We start from the raw sequence: 17,223 nt of genomic DNA, 5'->3' as shown, positions 1-17,223 counted from the left end.
TGTGTCAGATGTTCTGTCTCTAAAATGCAGGCTAAAATATATTTTGCCCCATAACACCAATTTTAATTTATATGTTATACAGCAATAGAACTTAAAAATGTCATTTGCAAAGATGTAAGCAGATTCTAGCATTTTATTCTTTCGATTTGAGACCCAAATAATACCAATGCAAATAGAAAGTCATTTTTAAATCAAATATATCAAAAAGAACTCTATAACCTATCAATATGTTTAACTTTTTCTGTTCCTTAACAAATGCACTTCTTACTTAAGGTATCAATTTCAAATTCTTGAGCCTTAAAATTTCACCTAAGTACATCTTTGAGTGAAGTTTTCACTGGCATATAAGACAAACAATATATAAAATTGAGAAAGGAAATGTGAATGTGTCAAAGCGACAACAACCCGACCATAGAGCAGTGTAGAGATTCGCTAGACTACATATGGCGTAGTTATCCAACACTTCACGTTATCAAAAATCTAATTTAGTCCATAATTCTAGTATCTATATAGGTTAAGATGGATAATAACTGTTTATCGTAACATCACTTTTTCATATGGCTTGAACATTGTAACGATTTTTTTAATAATAAAAAAACCGACAAGTAGTATGATTCTTGTTCGTGTAATATATAGACATCAGAGCTAATCTACAGAGATAAAGCTGTATATGTTATACATGGAAATGCAATGCTATTAACTAGAATTTAAATATTAAAGATTGTACAATATTCAAACTTCCCTTCATTAATTTCATTTTTTTTTTTTTACTTTATTTGGAAGGACGAAAATTGTTTATTTGAAATAAACAGATGTATAATCACCGAAACGATTAAAATGCTAATTACCTAAACAGATCTAAATATTGAAATCTTTAATGCTTTCTTCTGTTGTTAACCGATACACATTCAACATTGTCATTTTATCGACATTTTAAAAGCTTCGACCGATCTTTCAGCGGTCAGACTACTTTTGATATATAGCATGATTTGTCATTCTTCAAGTACACACTAGAATATTGAAACCTTTAAAAGATGCAAAGCCTATAAGACTGACATGTTTTTAAATGAATACAGACTTTCTTCCTGGACATAAAATATAGCTTCCAAATGTTTGTCTGATAGTAAAAAAAACCACATAAAACAGAACAATGCAATAAATAATATAACTAGAAATAAATTGGAATTTGTTTTGATGTGCCTTTGTTATACTTCCTTTGGTTTGGCTTATTTATGAAGCCCTGAATTATCGCAAAAAACTGTACAAATTGAACCAAAAAAAAAAAAAAAAAAGCAAGTAAAGATCAATCTTCGGTGCATTTCTCCTTACATTTATTTGCACTGCCACGTAGTGTTGTCATTATAGCGGTACTTTTAACATTGCCATGTAAGCGGAAGGTTTGGCTAGCCATAAAACCAGGTTCAACCCGACATTTTTATTAAGATTTCTTGTACAGAAATATGGCAGTTGTTATCAAATAGTTCGTTTCTATGGATGAAGCATTGGCGTTTGTTTTTGTTACACTTCAGGGTTTCTGTTGTTCCGTTGTTATCCTTTTGAAGTTAAGTGTTATCTCGGTTTAAGGTTGTATACTAATGTTGCGTTTATTTGGTGGATACCGAAAAATACATGTATCTGAGGGTCATCTGGTCAAAATTACAGCAGTAGTTAATAGACTTAGTTTGGACAATTGTTGTGTTTCCAATCATTGTTCGTACACTGTCATTATTTGCAGTCCAGGGTTTAAGCTATGATTTTTAATTTTTATTCAACAACAAATTGCACTTTCTGCTGTTAAAAATAGACCTCACTATAAAACTAATGTTGATTTAATATAATGATGCTTACCAGAAAACAACCCTGGATTTCTGATATTAACAAACAAGGACTCTTCACTGGTATGCTGGACTAGTGAGGTATATTGTTAACAGCAGAAAGCGCAATTTGTTGTTGAATAAAAATTAAAACAAAAAAAACTAGGATTTTTAGGGTTTAAGTCACAAGTAGAATTAGGAAAATAGAACGTGTGCAGTATAAAAGTAAAGTGATTCCTGAAAATGTTTTGTTGTATAATTGCCAATGAGACAGCAATCTTCAAAAAGTGCAGTTAATAAATATGCTTTTGTTAAGATAAGCTAATTATCGATTCAAATTGAAATAAAGCTTATCTACAATGGACCAGTAGGTTTTAAAAAAAAATGCAACATAGCTACAAATGAGATAAACGGAATAGCAAACCCTTTATCAAATTATTGAAAAAAAGAATAATACATCACATCATGAATAATTACGGAACAATAGTGTATGCCTATTTTTGAGAGAACATTATAAATTATTTACTTATCACACTACTATTTGGAAGAAAAAAGATCTTTATAATGTACAAAGAATCAGAAATATCTCTGCAATATAAAATATATCATTGAAGGCCGTACATTGACCTATAATGGTATACTTTTATAAATTGTTATTTGGATGGACAGTTGTCTCATTGGCCCTCACACCACATCTTCTTATATCCATTTATACATTTCTTGAATTCCAGATGTATTAAAGGACAAAAATGTGCTACCAACTTGTGCAACCATGGTCACTGCATTAAAAAGGGACTTGCCGACGTACAATGTTTTTGCCATGAAGGATATAATGGTTTATTCTGTACAGACGAAATGAAAGTCGTAAGTCATATTTGTATATTAAGTCTTCCTATTGTTTTTAAAAGTGTTGCAAAAGAGGGACGAAAGATACCAAAGGGACAGTCAAACTCATAAATCTAAAACAAACTGACAACGCCATAGCTAAAAATGAAAAAGACAAACAGGAAAACAAAAGTACACATGACACAACATAGAAAACTAAAGAATAAACAACACGAACCCCACAAAAAACTAGGGGTGATCTAAGGTGCTCCGGAAGGGTAAGCAGATCCTGCTCCACATGTGGCACCCGTCGTGTTGCTTATGTGATTACAAATCCGGTAACTAGTCTAATTCGGTAGGTCACATTCATGAAAGGGAAGGGGGTTGTAGTTACGACGTAATGAACATATCCGATATCATTTGTGAAACGGTTATTCCATAACGGTCAACCAACTCGTGACGGCGTCCGTAAAATTTACGAAGGGATGATTTCAACTTGACCATTTGGAACTCTTGGTTTAATAGCTTCCTAGTGAGCAGTAACCCTCTATCAAGAAAATCATGATAGGAAATGCAAGCACGGGAATATCGTATCAATTGGGAGATGTATACCCGTATGCAGGTGCTGCTGGAATGTTGCTACTTAGAAATGGAAAGTTCACAATTGGAAAGCTGAAATCATCTCTTTTGTCGTAAAGTTTTGTTTTCAACCGACCCTCATTGTCAATTTCTAGATGTAAGTCAAGATATGAAGCCGACTTAACTGTATCTGTAGTATCCTTTATCTCCAATTCGATGGGATAGATGCGTTCGACATAGTCACCAAATTTTGAATTGTTTAGTGAAAGAACGTCATCTATATAGCGGAAAGTAGAGTTAAAGGATATTGCTAACTTCTTATCTTTCTTTCTAAGAAGTTCCTGCATGAAGTCAGCCTCATAATAATAAAGAAACAAGTCGGCAAGTAGAGGGGCACAGTTTGTTCCCATTGGGATGCCAACAGTCTGTTGAAAAACACATCCTCCGAACGTTACAAATATGTTGTCAATCAAGAAATCAAGCATCTTGTTAATATCGGTTTCAGAGAATTTTTTGTTTGAATCAGAATGATTCTTTACAAAGTATGATTTATTCCTCCCAAGGCAAGATACTTGTATCTACGTTGGCCATTCTTTTTATAAGGTATTGCTAATCTTTTCATTTCATATTTTTCCTCTAGGAAACGCATTGAAGTTATCAAATACAAATATCATTTGATACATTTTCGTATTTCATGTGTCGTTGATTTGGAAATTCGTATGTCTGTTAACTATATGTTTTATGCTGAATAAATCTAGCATGTATGTATTTAGGTATGTATCTAAGTATGTAGGTCTGTAGCTATGAATGTACATGTTTTGTTCATTTGAGATGAGGTGAAAGGGTGTACAAAAATATTTTTTTTTTAATAAATTTCCACTTTTCGGATGTTTTCTTATATTGTTTGAAAGTTAGGTTGTCAATTATGACAAAAAATGTATCACGTTTAACTCGATTTAATAAAATAAAAAGTGCCAAATGTAACTTTTTCAATAAACTTAAAATGTCCAAAAGTAACTTGTTTCAATAAACTAAAAATTGCCAAAGTGCTGAAAGTTTATGAGTAAACTATACAGCCTCCACACCAATCTGAAAGTAACCAATATAAATTCTTTTTATAAGGGTTAATCTTAAAAGTTTGCTTAATTTGCATATGAAGATAGCCAGAATGCACATAAATTTTGCTCAAAAGAAAAAGTATTTTTCAAGCTATTTTCAATTCACTTTATCATCGTGTTCATAAATGATTTCAAAGTTTACTGCATATTATGTTCAATTAGTACAAATTCCTATATCAAAGAACATGGTTAACCAATTATGCAATAACACGTAAACGATTAATTATCAGACACAGTGTACTCAAGATGTAATTAATCAAGATTCTCTAAGGGTTCTATGCGTTCATGTATCAAAATCCAGTGATTATAGTTAACTAACAAGTAAGAATAAGATGTTACACGATTGAAATATTACCTATTGCTCATTTTAGATTGAAAAGAAGAGATTTTTTAAAATTTTGTTATGGAGAAACAAATCAAACGCATGAAAGGAGTAGGTCCAGTAAGACCCCTTTTCGGCCCCAAAATATAACTGTTTTGCAAAATTGTTAAAAGGTAAACTTTTAGCTATTTATTAGGTCTTTCCACTTTTCTGTGGAAAGACCTATTGTTTTTCTTCTGATTATTAGGTCTTTCCACTTTTCTGTGGAAAGACCTATTGTTTTTCTTCTGATTATTTTTTTTTTTTTTTTTTTTTTTCTTCCGCCTAATTTTGTTCTTGCGATAAACATTTGTTTCGCAATATGTCGCTTAGATATTTGGTATATGATATCGAACAGTTTATGCACTTTTGAAATTTACCCTGCGTAAACGAATACTTTTCTTTGTAGGAGTTATCTCCCCAAACACTGTTTTCTTTGTTAGCGCATCTCCTTCGCAACCGTAAAAGATTATGACAAATTTATTTTACAAAATTGCTCGTTATATCCTTCGCATGATTTGTCCTATTTTGACCGAAGCGATATGACCGCTCCATATGAGAGTTATTTCCCCTTATGCATCTGATATAAGTGATATGAATTTCTATCTTATAAATCATAAGTGATAGAGACCTAGGATCTTTTGATTTGAGGTCCTTGGTCCCAAAAAATGAAAATCAGGTCAAGGTCAAAGGTCAAGGTCATATTCTAATATTTGAATTTGGCTTATTTTCACTTATATCCAAAGACTGTATAAGATATCAACAAATTATTTTTACTAAATTGTTAGTTGCGACATGTCGTAAGATGTAAATTTTGATTGCAAGCGTACGTTGAATGTAAAAGGGAGTTTTCTCCCCTCTTGTATTTAAAAATACGCGTTTGGTGATATAACTCATTAACTAAATATAATAAAGACCTATGGTCTTTTGATTTGAGGTCCTTGGTTTATGACCTTGAAACTGATCTCAAGGTCATAGCTTAATTTGACGTTCTAGATTTTGACCTTTGCTTTTATTCTATATGTATACATGATAAAGATATACAACTTTTAGAAAAAGATATCAAACCATTTAACCTTGTAAAAAACAACCGGAAGTGACCTTTTGTAAACCGGAAATAGCTATTTTTTTGTACTTTTTAATATAAAAGTATATAGAACCAGATATTTTTGGAATCAGTGTCAAGTAAATATTCAAATATAATCGGAAGTAACATTTTTCAAACCGGAAGTAACAAATTATCTCCCTTATTTAAAAAAAATGTATGGAAACAATATATTTTTGGAATCAGCTTACTAGGAGCTATCATTTGACGATTGAAATGACATTTTAAACTTAGTTTCACAACTTTTCATATCAAAATACATTGTTTTGATGGAAAGACCTTCAATTGTTCTCTGAACAATTGGTTTTTAATTTATTTTTTTTTTCTTCCGCCTAATTTTGTTCTTGCGATAAACATTTGTTTCGCAATATGTCGCTTAGATATTTTGTATATGATATCGAACAGTTTATGCGCTTTTGAAATTTACCCTGCGTAAACGAATACTTTTCTTTGTAGGAGTTATCTCCCCAAACACTGTTTTCCTTGTTATCGCATCTCCTTCGCAACCGTAAAAGATTATGACAAATTTATTTTACAAAATTGCTCGTTATATCCTTGGCATGATTTGTCCTATTTTGACCGAAGCGATATGACCGCTCCATATGAGAGTTATTTCCCCTTATGCATCTGATATAAGTGATATGAATTTCTATCTTATAAATCATAAGTGATAGAGACCTAGGATCTTTTGATTTGAGGTCCTTGGTCCCAAAAAATGAAAATTAGGTCAAGGTCAAAGGTCAAGGTCGTATTCTAATATTTGAATTTGGCTTATTTTCACTTATATCCAAAGACTGTATAAGATATCAACAAATTATTTTTACTAAATTGTTAGTTGCGACATGTCGTAAGATGTAAATTTTGATTGCAAGCGTACATTGAATGTAAAAGGGAGTTTTCTCCCCTCTTGTATTTAAAAATACGCGTTTGGTGATATAACTCATTAACTAAATATAATTAAGACCTATGGTCTTTTGATTTGAGGTCCTTGGTTTATGACCTTGAAATTGATCTCAAGGTCATAGCTTAATTTGACGTTCTAGATTTTGACCTTTGCTTTTATTCTATATTTATACATGATAAAGATATACAACTTTTAGAAAAAGGTATCAAACCATTTAACCTTGAAAAAAACAACCGGAAGTGACCTTTTGTAAACCGGAAGTAGCTATTTTTTTGTACTTTATTAATATAAAAGTATATAGAACCAGATATTTTTGGAATTAGTGTCAAGTAAATATTCAAATATAATCGGAAGTAACATTTTTCAAACCGGAAGTAACAAATTATCTCCCTTATTTAAAAAAAATGTATGGAAACAATATATTTTTGGAATCAGCTTACTAGGAGCTATCATTTGACGATTGAAATGACATTTTAAACTTAGTTTCACAACTTTTCATATCAAAATACATTGTTTTGATGGAAAGACCTTCAATTGTTCTCTGAACAATTGGTTTTTAATTATCAAGTAGAATACTTCTGCTACAATAATATGTGCTGTTTTTGACAATACAATACCTAAATATCAGGTACTAGCATCACTTAGTCGTATGCAATTATTAAAATCTTCACAATTTCAGCATTTGAGTTAAATTTTAGACGGTTTCCGTCTTCAATTGAAGGTAGCCGCATTTGTGTTCATTCTTAAAATTTAAATGTAAGTTGTATTTGTTGATGACACATAACATATTTAAAGGTTGAGAATAAACTCGGATGTGGCCACTTTCATTTTGGCAAACAACATCTGAAAAGTGATATATTATGGCATATTTGATAGATTTTTCATATCAAAGCTTGAATTTAAACGTCTGAAATGACTAAATCAGTTACATGAACTATTTAAATCGACTTAAGTAGACACTAAAGTGTTTAAAAAGTGCTTAAAATCTGTCATCCGATGAACCTGGAATTTGAGGTTTGACCTTTATCGGACCTACTTCTTTATAAAGTGTTGTTTTCATATTTTCCAGCACTGCGTCGATATCGCTTCTGGACTATCAGTCCCCGAGGTATTATCAGCTCTGTAGTTTCATTTTATTTTTATATATAACTCTACATTTGGAAGAATAAAATAAAAACTTTCCGCTGTTACGTCTGATTTGGTTTATAAGCGAAAAATAATCTGTTTTTTAGAGAGAAAAAAATCGAAATTTAAGTTATTTTGTTTAAACTAATGGCAAAAATGCCAAAATATAATTCTTAGATGTAAGTGGACAAGTTGATGGTTTGTAGTGGGGTTTGTGTGGTTTAATGTTCAGTTTTCTCTGTTGTGTCTTGTGTACTATGATTTGTCTGTTAGTCTTTTTTTTAGCCATGGCGTTGTCTGTTTATTTTCAATCAAGAGTTTGGCTGTCCCTCTGGTATCTTTCGCCCCTTTTTTTATATATATATGTCTACGGAAAGGAAAGTGTTGACTAGTAAATAAATGATCAACAGACTACAGCACTTTATTTTCGAATTACATAATAGGAAGAATACGAAGTAGCTAGTATTATACTTAAACTTCACTTTCCTCTATAAAGCTAGTGTCTTCTTACTAAGTAATTAAAAGTTTAATGAATATGTGTAACGCATCAATCTTGTCGAACTTAAACAGTTAAGTTTTTCCAACTTTTTAGAATTTTTAAAAAGCTTGTATACCGTCTTTGTAAAACGTCATAAGTGCCTACCACAAAGTTAATGGACCTAAAGACCGTGTTTTTCTAAAAAAAAAAAAATCATCAGAAGATACTTTAACCTTGTCAAATATTCCGTTTAACTTCACATATATTAAACGATTTTATTTGTTTATCATCTTAAGAACGTGTTATACCATTCTTTATTTGTCTTTATACATATTACTTTAACTGTTTAGTCTGTTTTGTATGACATACAGCAGGCGTGACTTTGTACTTTTTCATCCAGTCATTGTGCGATTGTGCAAGATCATTTTGGTATTCTTGTCTTTCATTTTTGTTAATGTGCTTTGTCTTTATGCCTTTTTGTGTTTCTTTGATACATATGACGTGGCTCTGTACTTCATTCCGTCATTATGTTATTATGCTTTTGTAAATTTGTGTATTCATGTCTTTCATTTTACGAATTTTCTTTGTCTTTATGCCTTAAGTGCTATTTTGTTACATATTTGTTTGTTTTATAGTGATTAAGATAGTAATTCAATGTTGACTGCTGTACCACTATTTTTGGCATTTTTACATATTATGTCTGTTTGTTTTGTTCACACATCGTAGTCAATATAATGGAATTTGATGCGACTGACATACTTGTAAGTGAGAGGTTTAGCTAGCTATAAAACCAGGTTTAATCCACCATTTTCTACATAAGAAAATACCTGTACCAAGTCAGGAGTACGAAAATTGTTATCCATTCGTCCGATGTATTGAGCTTTTGAATTTGCCATTTGATTAGGGACTTTCCGTTTTGAATTTTCCTGGAAGTTTTTGTGATTTTACTTTTTAAGTGTACATCATACATTGACCTACAACAGTTACTGTAATACCGTTAAATATGTATTTTGCAATTGTTTTCACTTGGTAAACATAAATATGACTTTGTTGTATTTCTGTCTTTAATTTTTATGATACTATTTTCGACTTAACATTTCAGATTTAACGTTATATCAACCGACCAGTATATATGGCCAAATTGTAATTCATGCATACTTTAAGCAATACGAAATTTAAGTAATTAGGCAGTGGAACTAAAGCAATATGCTAAAGTAACATTGACATTTAAGATTGTGTTTAATTTCAATAAACATTTAGATGTCTGACATGTAATGTCTTAAATGTTTCACAATCCAGATGATATAAAATCACTATCCATTTGATGGTTATTCGATTCGGCCAATTTAACACTTTCCTTATTCTCAAGCTCCAAGTTGCAAATACTGTAGAAAGTAGAAATAATTGGAATAAATAACGAAGGTTCATTTCACCGAAATGTAACACACAAAAACATTAATTATAGATGAAAAAAGGTTAATAAACGTGTTTTTTTAATTAAAAATTTATAATCAATCACCTTGAAGCAGGAAGTATGTTCTAACATAGTATTAATTGATATTGTAATTGAAAATGCGTTTATCTTTCGGAATGGATACAAAAAAAGACTGTAGCTGTTTAAACATAAAATTGTGTCTGCACGAAATAAAGGCAACAGTAGTAAACCGTTGTTCAAAACTCGTAAATCTATTGAGAGAAAACACATCCGTGATATAAACTAAAAACCGAGGGAAACACGTCAAATATATGAGGAAAACAAAAGGATCAACAGATACAATGAAGTGCGACAACAAAAAGAATCTGCATACATGATAACGCACTATTTAATTACACTGATATTTAAAGTTATTCTAATGTAGAGTTTTATTTATTTATCGGTTTAAAAATTAAATTAGAACCTTCTAGACGAATAGTTATATTTGTATTTTATTTCGTAATTAACTTTGGTTAAATATGTTAGCAGTCAATTTTGGCCGATCCTAACCTTTGCTACAACGATCGTTAGCCTTGAATATGATATATATTTATCATATTTGGCATATTTATGTCAGCAACAAATACCTTATTGATTTTAAAGGTTAGAGGTCTACAGTTAGACTGACACAAGGTCAAAGTGGTCAATTCTTAATAATTAGTTTATATATAAAGCGGGTAAGTGTACTTTTCTAAATATGCATGCAGATTCATTACAATTACAATTAATGGTTTCTTTTTCATTAATTTTAAACACATATCTTTGGTTTCCGATTTGTATTTTATTATTTTCATTCGGTTGTTTTAGGAGGAGGAAAAGCTGAAATTCATTAAAACACCAACAGATCAGCTCATTGAGCCTGGAGAACGTATCAAATTAGAATGCCAAATCAACGATGACACAGCTGATTACATGTGGTTTGTATAGTTTCTTAAAATTACACGTCAGCGGCTCCATTCACAAAAAAATCTTACGAGTTAAGATACTAGTAGGTCATACACATTTCAGTAATTTACGATCAATTTTTATCGTAAGATTTCGTAGAATGTTGTTAAAACCGCAATGTGACACCGGACGAGTTTAATGACTAAGTTCGTGAAGGGCATTTGAAGCAGGACTAATAAATTGCCTATGAACGACTTGCAAAGAAAAGATCCTTTAAGCCATTAATTTTACGCTTAGAATTGGAGATAAAATTATAAAATATGAAGTTTAAATTACATCAATGTCAGTTCAAACATAATAGATCTAGGAACAAACGAACAATATTAAAGCTATAGTTTGAACTACAGGAAATCAAAACGTATTGCGATCAAATGTTATGCAATTTTAAAGTCATGTTTAGTACAGGAATGTAGCAACACGATTCAAAGTACAAGTGCGTTAAAAAGTTTAGAAATTGTTAGATATGCCATTCGGTATTGTGTTACCTTAAAACAGACTTTATCAAGGTAACTGAGGTCAACCCCGTTTTAAGTGGTTACTTTAAACTTAGTCTTTCGCTTTCTATGGTGTGATTGTATAAATGTATTTATTAAAGTTGAGCATACACGTGTTTTCTATTATGTAAACAATCACACGTGATTGTGTGTCCGCATAGTGGTCATCTATTGGTGTTTATGTTAGATAAACAGGTTTGTGTTTTAAATATATGATATTTCGGATTGGTCAATATTTGTCGCATTGCGTAAATATATTGAGTATGATATTTGTTATGTAAATAGCACGGGATTTTTAAAGCGCGAATAGTTGTCTTGTTTAAGTAATTTAAGATATATGGTCATTCGAAGCTCGTATACCGTTCAGTAAGGCAGCTTAGTTTAGGTAAAGATATGTCCGAACCAGTGCTCGATCTGAATGAAGAAGATTTGTTAAGGGACCCCTTACATGGTCAACCCGAACGTCTTAATGCTTCAAATTCACAAGCTAATCAAAACCGTGACTTAGTAGACACTTTTGGCCTTTTTAAAGACTATTTGGATAAGAAACTTGTTGATTTGAAGTCCGACATTCTGTCAGAACAAGACAATCTATCTAAGAAATTCAGAGATGAGGCTAATATTAAGTTCAAATCAGAAGGGAACCGTATTCAGTTTCGATTTAATGAGAACATTTTGGATGGCCTTAACAAAATCCACAAGGATCTCGTATCTGTTGCTTCTCCCCTTTCTTCTATTACTGGTGATTTGGTATGTAAACTTAAAGAAAGAAACAAACTCATCAGGATCGCTGATAACTCCACTGGGGGATGGGCTACGGTTAGAGAATATGAAAGTAACGATATCGCTGAAAATGATGAGGACGAGAAAAAGATTCGCCAGGCTGAGACTAGAGCCCTCAAAACTATTAAGGAGAAAAAGACCCGCCCTCAGCCGTATTCAGCTAGACCTTCTCCAGCAGTTGGGAGTATCGCTACTGCCACTGCTCCTCCCCCAGCTTACGACTTCAGTCGATATCAACAGCCCTTTCGTAGCAGCACTGCACGGCGTGAGCCGTGCCCCATGGACATCTGTCACTACTGCAAGCAGTATGGTCACTGGAAAAGAAACTGCCCACTCAACTTTAAGTCAGCCACAGCTTCTGCACCCAGTTACCAGCCATCCAAACAGCAATGATACAGTTACTGTTAATGATAAGTATCTAGATATAAGTTTATTATCTTCTAGCTATGAATGCAATAACGATGAACTTGATGAATTTATGTTACAAGTTCAATTTCTTGAAAAATTAGAGTTTTCTGCTAGTCATAACTTTAAAGGTGTTAAAGGCAGGCTTGCAAAACATTACGATTTTTGGGTTAAGATTGGAGCTAATGATTTTGTTTTAGATACAATTAAAAACGGTTATGTAATCCCTTTTTTAGTGCCTCCCCCTAGTATGCACATGAAAAACAATAAATCTGCTGTTACTAACTCAGAATTTGTGGAAAAAGCCGTTTTAGAATTAGTTGATTCTGGATGTGCATATGAAGTTCCCTTTACGCCTTATATTGTTAATCCTTTATCAGTTGCCACCAATAAGTCCGGAAAAAAGAGGTTAATATTGGATCTTTCAATTTTAAATAAATCCGTCAAAAAAGAGAGATTTAAATTTGAAGACTGGAAAACAGCTATTCAATTTTTCAAAAAAGGTTCTTATCTGTTTAAGTTCGATTTAAAGTCTGGTTATCATCATTACGACATTTGTCCTCAGCAACAAACGTTTCTTGGTTTTTCCTGGAATAACAAGTATTACTGTTTTTCAGTTTTAGTTTTTGGTCTAGCTTCTAGCCCTTACTTATTTACGAAATGTTTGAGATCTATGGTCAAATATTGGAGACAAAATTCGATTGATATTGTTTTGTATTTAGATGATGGTTTTGGAATGGCTTCGGATTACGAATTATGTCGGAAAGATTCCGATTTTGTCAAAAAATCACTAGAAGAGGCTGGTTTTTTAGTCAATGTAGAAAAATCTGTTTTTGAACCTACCCAAAAGTTAGAATGGTTAGGAATCACTTGGGATTCTGCTCGATTCTGCATTTCTATTCCCGAAAGAAGATTAAATGATTTGTTACAGTCTATAGATGAAATTTTAGACAGATTTTTGTTTTTCTCTGCTAGGCAATTAGCACAAGTGACTGGTAAGATCATTTCTTTATCACCAGTTCTCGGAAATTTGACTAGATTGATGACAAGATATTGTTACTTGTGCATCGTGCAAAGATTGAGCTGGGATAAATTATTACAAATAGTTTATCCAGCTGAGATTTTGAATGAGCTTAAGTTCTGGAAATCCAATGTGGTTACTTTGAATAAAAAGAAATTGGCTATGTACAGCCCTTCTTCAATAGTAATTTTTTCAGATGCTAGTAATGTAGCCTGTGGGGCTTATACTGTAGAATTGGAAAATAAGATTTTTCACAAAATGTGGAACGAATTAGAAAGATGTAAAAGCTCCACCTGGAGAGAGATGAGAGCAATCGAACAGGCCCTTTTGTCGTTTAGTACTCTATTTATGGGCAAAAGTTTAAAATGGTTTACTGATAACCAAAATTGTGTACGTATAGTACAAGCTGGAAGTATGAAGGAAGATTTACAAAATCTTGCCTATTCTATTTTTTGTATTTGTAAAGAGCATAATATATTAATTGAATTACAATGGATTCCCCGCACATTGAATTCAAAGGCAGATTACATTAGCAAAATGAGTGATCATGAGGATTGGCAAATTTCAAATGAATTTTTTGAATTTTTAGAAAGTTTATGGGGACCTTTTACTGTTGACAGGTTTGCTAGCGTGATGAATAACAAGACAAAAATGTTTAACTCACTTTTCTGGAATCCGAACGCAGAAGCTGTAGATGCGTTTACACAAAATTGGAATGGAGAAAATAATTGGCTTGTCCCCCCTATTTATTCAGTTATACGCACAATTAAACATCTGATTTACTGTAAGGCTAAAGGGTCTTTAATTGTTCCAAGATGGGTATCTTCGCCATTCTGGTCATATATTTTTAATAAAAACTTGACTTACAAAGCTTATGTTAAAGATGTGCTAGAATTTAAAGAAACGAATAGAATCTATTCAAAAGGAAGTAGTCCGAAGTGTATCTTTGGAACTGAAAAATTTTTATCAACTGTTCTCGCAGTTAGATTAGACGCTAGTCTGTGATATTTCACATGGTCCTGATATCAATTTTGGTATTGCAGAGACATGGTGAATGAGATTTTACGTTGTACATATTACTCAGTGGAGAATGTAAAGATGAAGTATTTTTAGCGACATGGCCCTAGTATCATATGTTGTAGTATGATATTGTAGTAGGCATGGTTGATTGTTTAATGTCATATGCATTTTATTATAATAATTTATATGAATACTTGTTTAATTTTCCTTTATTGGGTAACACATTTTTCAGAAGTTTTCAAAACCAGAAGATGGAATGATATTGATTCTTTTCGTCAGTCTCAATCTCCAGCCATGCAGCTCCTGGTAGACCAGATACCTTCCTTTTGTTTGTCATCTAGAGCAGCTAACACTCAACGACAGTATAGATATGTTTTCAACGCTTTTTGTAAGTGGTGTTTATCTATTAATTTTTCAAACACGTTACCTGCTTCAGTTATTTCTGTCGCATCGTATTTAGTTTATTTGACTAATATTGGTAAATCTACTAGCAGTATAAATGAAGCTGTTTATGCTATAAGTTGGGCTCATAGATTAGCCGGAGTTGAAAATCCGTGTAAATCGGATTTGGTTATTTCTGTGAAGGAAGGATCTTTGAGATCTGTTGGACACATTGTGGTTAAGAAAGAACCTATAACACCAGAAATTTTGTATCAAATCGTTATGCTTTATGGTAACGATAAATCTAATCTGAAAGATGTTAGAATAGCATGTATGTGCCTTATAAGTTTTGCTGGATTTTTGAGGTATTCAGAATTAGCAAATCTGACAAGAAATAATATTGTTTTTCATGATTCGTACATAAGTTTACTGATAGAGAGTAGTAAAACTGATATTTACCGTGAGGGTAGAGATGTACTCATTTCAAAAACGGACAAAATTACATGTCCCGTTAAAATGTTGATGAAATATTTAGATTTAGCAAACATCAAGTCGGACAGTAATGATTTGATTTTTCGTCCTTTATCTTTTTGTAAATCTGTAAATGGTTACAAATTAAGAAATGGTAAGCTTTCTTATACTACTGCAAGAGACATTCTGTTATCTACTTTAACATCTATTGGTTTAGACAAAAAGTATTTTGGTTTGCATAGTTTGAGGTCCGGAGGCGCCACTGCTGCTGCAAATGCGCACGTGGAAGATAGAATCTTCAAAAAACATGGTCGCTGGAAATCAGACCGGGCTAAGGACGGATATGTCAAAGAGAACATCAGTGAACGTCTAACAGTAACTAAAAATTTAGGAATTTAAAAAGCACACAATTGCGCCTTTCTTTGTTTAGTCGAAAATAGCTGCACATGCTGGCGAGCTATTCCTATGTAACAAGTGTTTGTTTTTATTTTATAAATACTTTATATGCGTTTGAGGTGACGAATTAGAATATAAATGTATTTATTAAAGTTGAGCATACACGTGTTTTCTATTATGTAAACAATCACACGTGATTGTGTGTCCGCATAGTGGTCATCTATTGGTGTTTATGTTAGATAAACAGGTTTGTGTTTTAAATATATGATATTTCGGATTGGTCAATATTTGTCGCATTGCGTAAATATATTGAGTATGATATTTGTTATGTAAATAGCACGGGATTTTTAAAGCGCGAATAGTTGTCTTGTTTAAGTAATTTAAGATATATGGTCATTCGAAGCTCGTATACCGTTCAGTAAGGCAGCTTAGTTTAGGTAAAGACCCCCCACCCCCCCTCCCGGATTAAGATGCTTGTACATTTGAAATGTTTTCGCGCATAGATAGAAAGATATTTATTCTATCAGTAGGACATTGTTTGTTCGATTATTAAGATTTATATGTATATATGATTTCTGATTTTGTTTTTCTATTTTGTAGGCTGTCGTGTACTACGCAGCGGTGTGACCGATATCATGACATCGGGACTCAATATTTTGATTTAATAAAATTTAACAGTAAGCTGCACATGCTGGCGAGCTATTCCTATGTAACAAGTGTTTGTTTTTATTTTATAAATACTTTATATGCGTTTGAGCTGACGAATTAGAATATAATGTTGTTTATATATTGATCTATTTTCGTTTCGTTTCTTGGCATGTCATTGTCAGTCTTTATCGACTTTTGAGTTTGATTCTTTCGCTTCTCTGTTTTAGGCAATAGCAAATTGTTTTGAAATTTGGTATTTTAATGTGCTGGGAGTTCATATAGAAGGGGAGTCCCTATCGAGATATGTGATTAGCTTATTTGAACCAATTATTACTTTATTCTGGAGTTTAACATAGAAAATATGATGAACATGATAGGTCTCCATTTTCACCTTTTCGCGATAGAGATCATGTCTCGCAACCAGTAGGTAAACAAAACATTATATCGACGAATTTTAAGTTTTTCCCCAAAATAGTCATGGTTTGTGAATCAGCTTTAGTTATTAAGTCCATACGCTATCCATTGTGCGAGTTATATTCTAATTGAATACTATTAGAATATATAGATATATAATGTTTATTGGTCGGCATATACAAAACAATTTTAAAACGTACCTTATTGTATGGATTTAGCTCACTGTCTGAGCAGGGCCATACGGTGAGCAGAGCCATATATTCCTGACTTGGTACACGCATATTCTGAAGAAAATCACTAAATCAAATTGATTTACTATAATTGATTGTAACAGAATTGAAAAAAAATTGAAAACAACACGTTAAATAATCTCTTGCGTCCGAAGCGCTTTTCTAGATTTACCACCATCAGGAACGCTCAGAGCCAAACGTTTGAAATCCTAACATGTATAAAAATAGTTAT

The 17,223-nt window shown here is 32.2% G+C and overlaps 3 protein-coding genes across 3 annotated transcripts in view; all 3 read left to right on the top strand.

Annotated features, from left to right (window-relative positions):
• The first annotated feature begins 2,543 nt into the window (after positions 1–2,543).
• Positions 2,544–17,223, top strand: part of LOC139524652 (uncharacterized) — a 46,565-nt gene continuing 31,885 nt past the window's right edge. The window contains exons 1-2 of the mRNA XM_071319619.1: positions 2,544–2,678; positions 10,591–10,700. Of these exons, the coding sequence (XP_071175720.1) occupies positions 2,670–2,678; positions 10,591–10,700 (119 nt within the window). The 5' untranslated portion in view covers positions 2,544–2,669. The remainder of the gene's footprint in view (positions 2,679–10,590; positions 10,701–17,223) is intronic.
• On the top strand, positions 11,691–16,412 carry LOC139524622 (uncharacterized). Its single transcript, XM_071319573.1, has one exon. The coding sequence runs from the start codon at positions 11,833–11,835 to the stop codon at positions 14,434–14,436; it is 2,604 nt and encodes an 867-aa protein (XP_071175674.1). The 5' UTR covers positions 11,691–11,832; the 3' UTR covers positions 14,437–16,412.
• Positions 14,614–15,702, top strand: LOC139524631 (integrase/recombinase xerD homolog). Its single transcript, XM_071319584.1, has one exon. The coding sequence runs from the start codon at positions 14,614–14,616 to the stop codon at positions 15,700–15,702; it is 1,089 nt and encodes a 362-aa protein (XP_071175685.1).

The sequence above is a fragment of the Mytilus edulis genome, chromosome 1 (assembly GCF_963676685.1).
Source record: "Mytilus edulis chromosome 1, xbMytEdul2.2, whole genome shotgun sequence".
Classification (NCBI taxonomy): domain Eukaryota; kingdom Metazoa; phylum Mollusca; class Bivalvia; order Mytilida; family Mytilidae; genus Mytilus; species Mytilus edulis.
The sequence above is the reverse complement of the archived record's forward strand: the minus strand, read 5'-3'. Positions and strand labels throughout refer to the sequence as shown.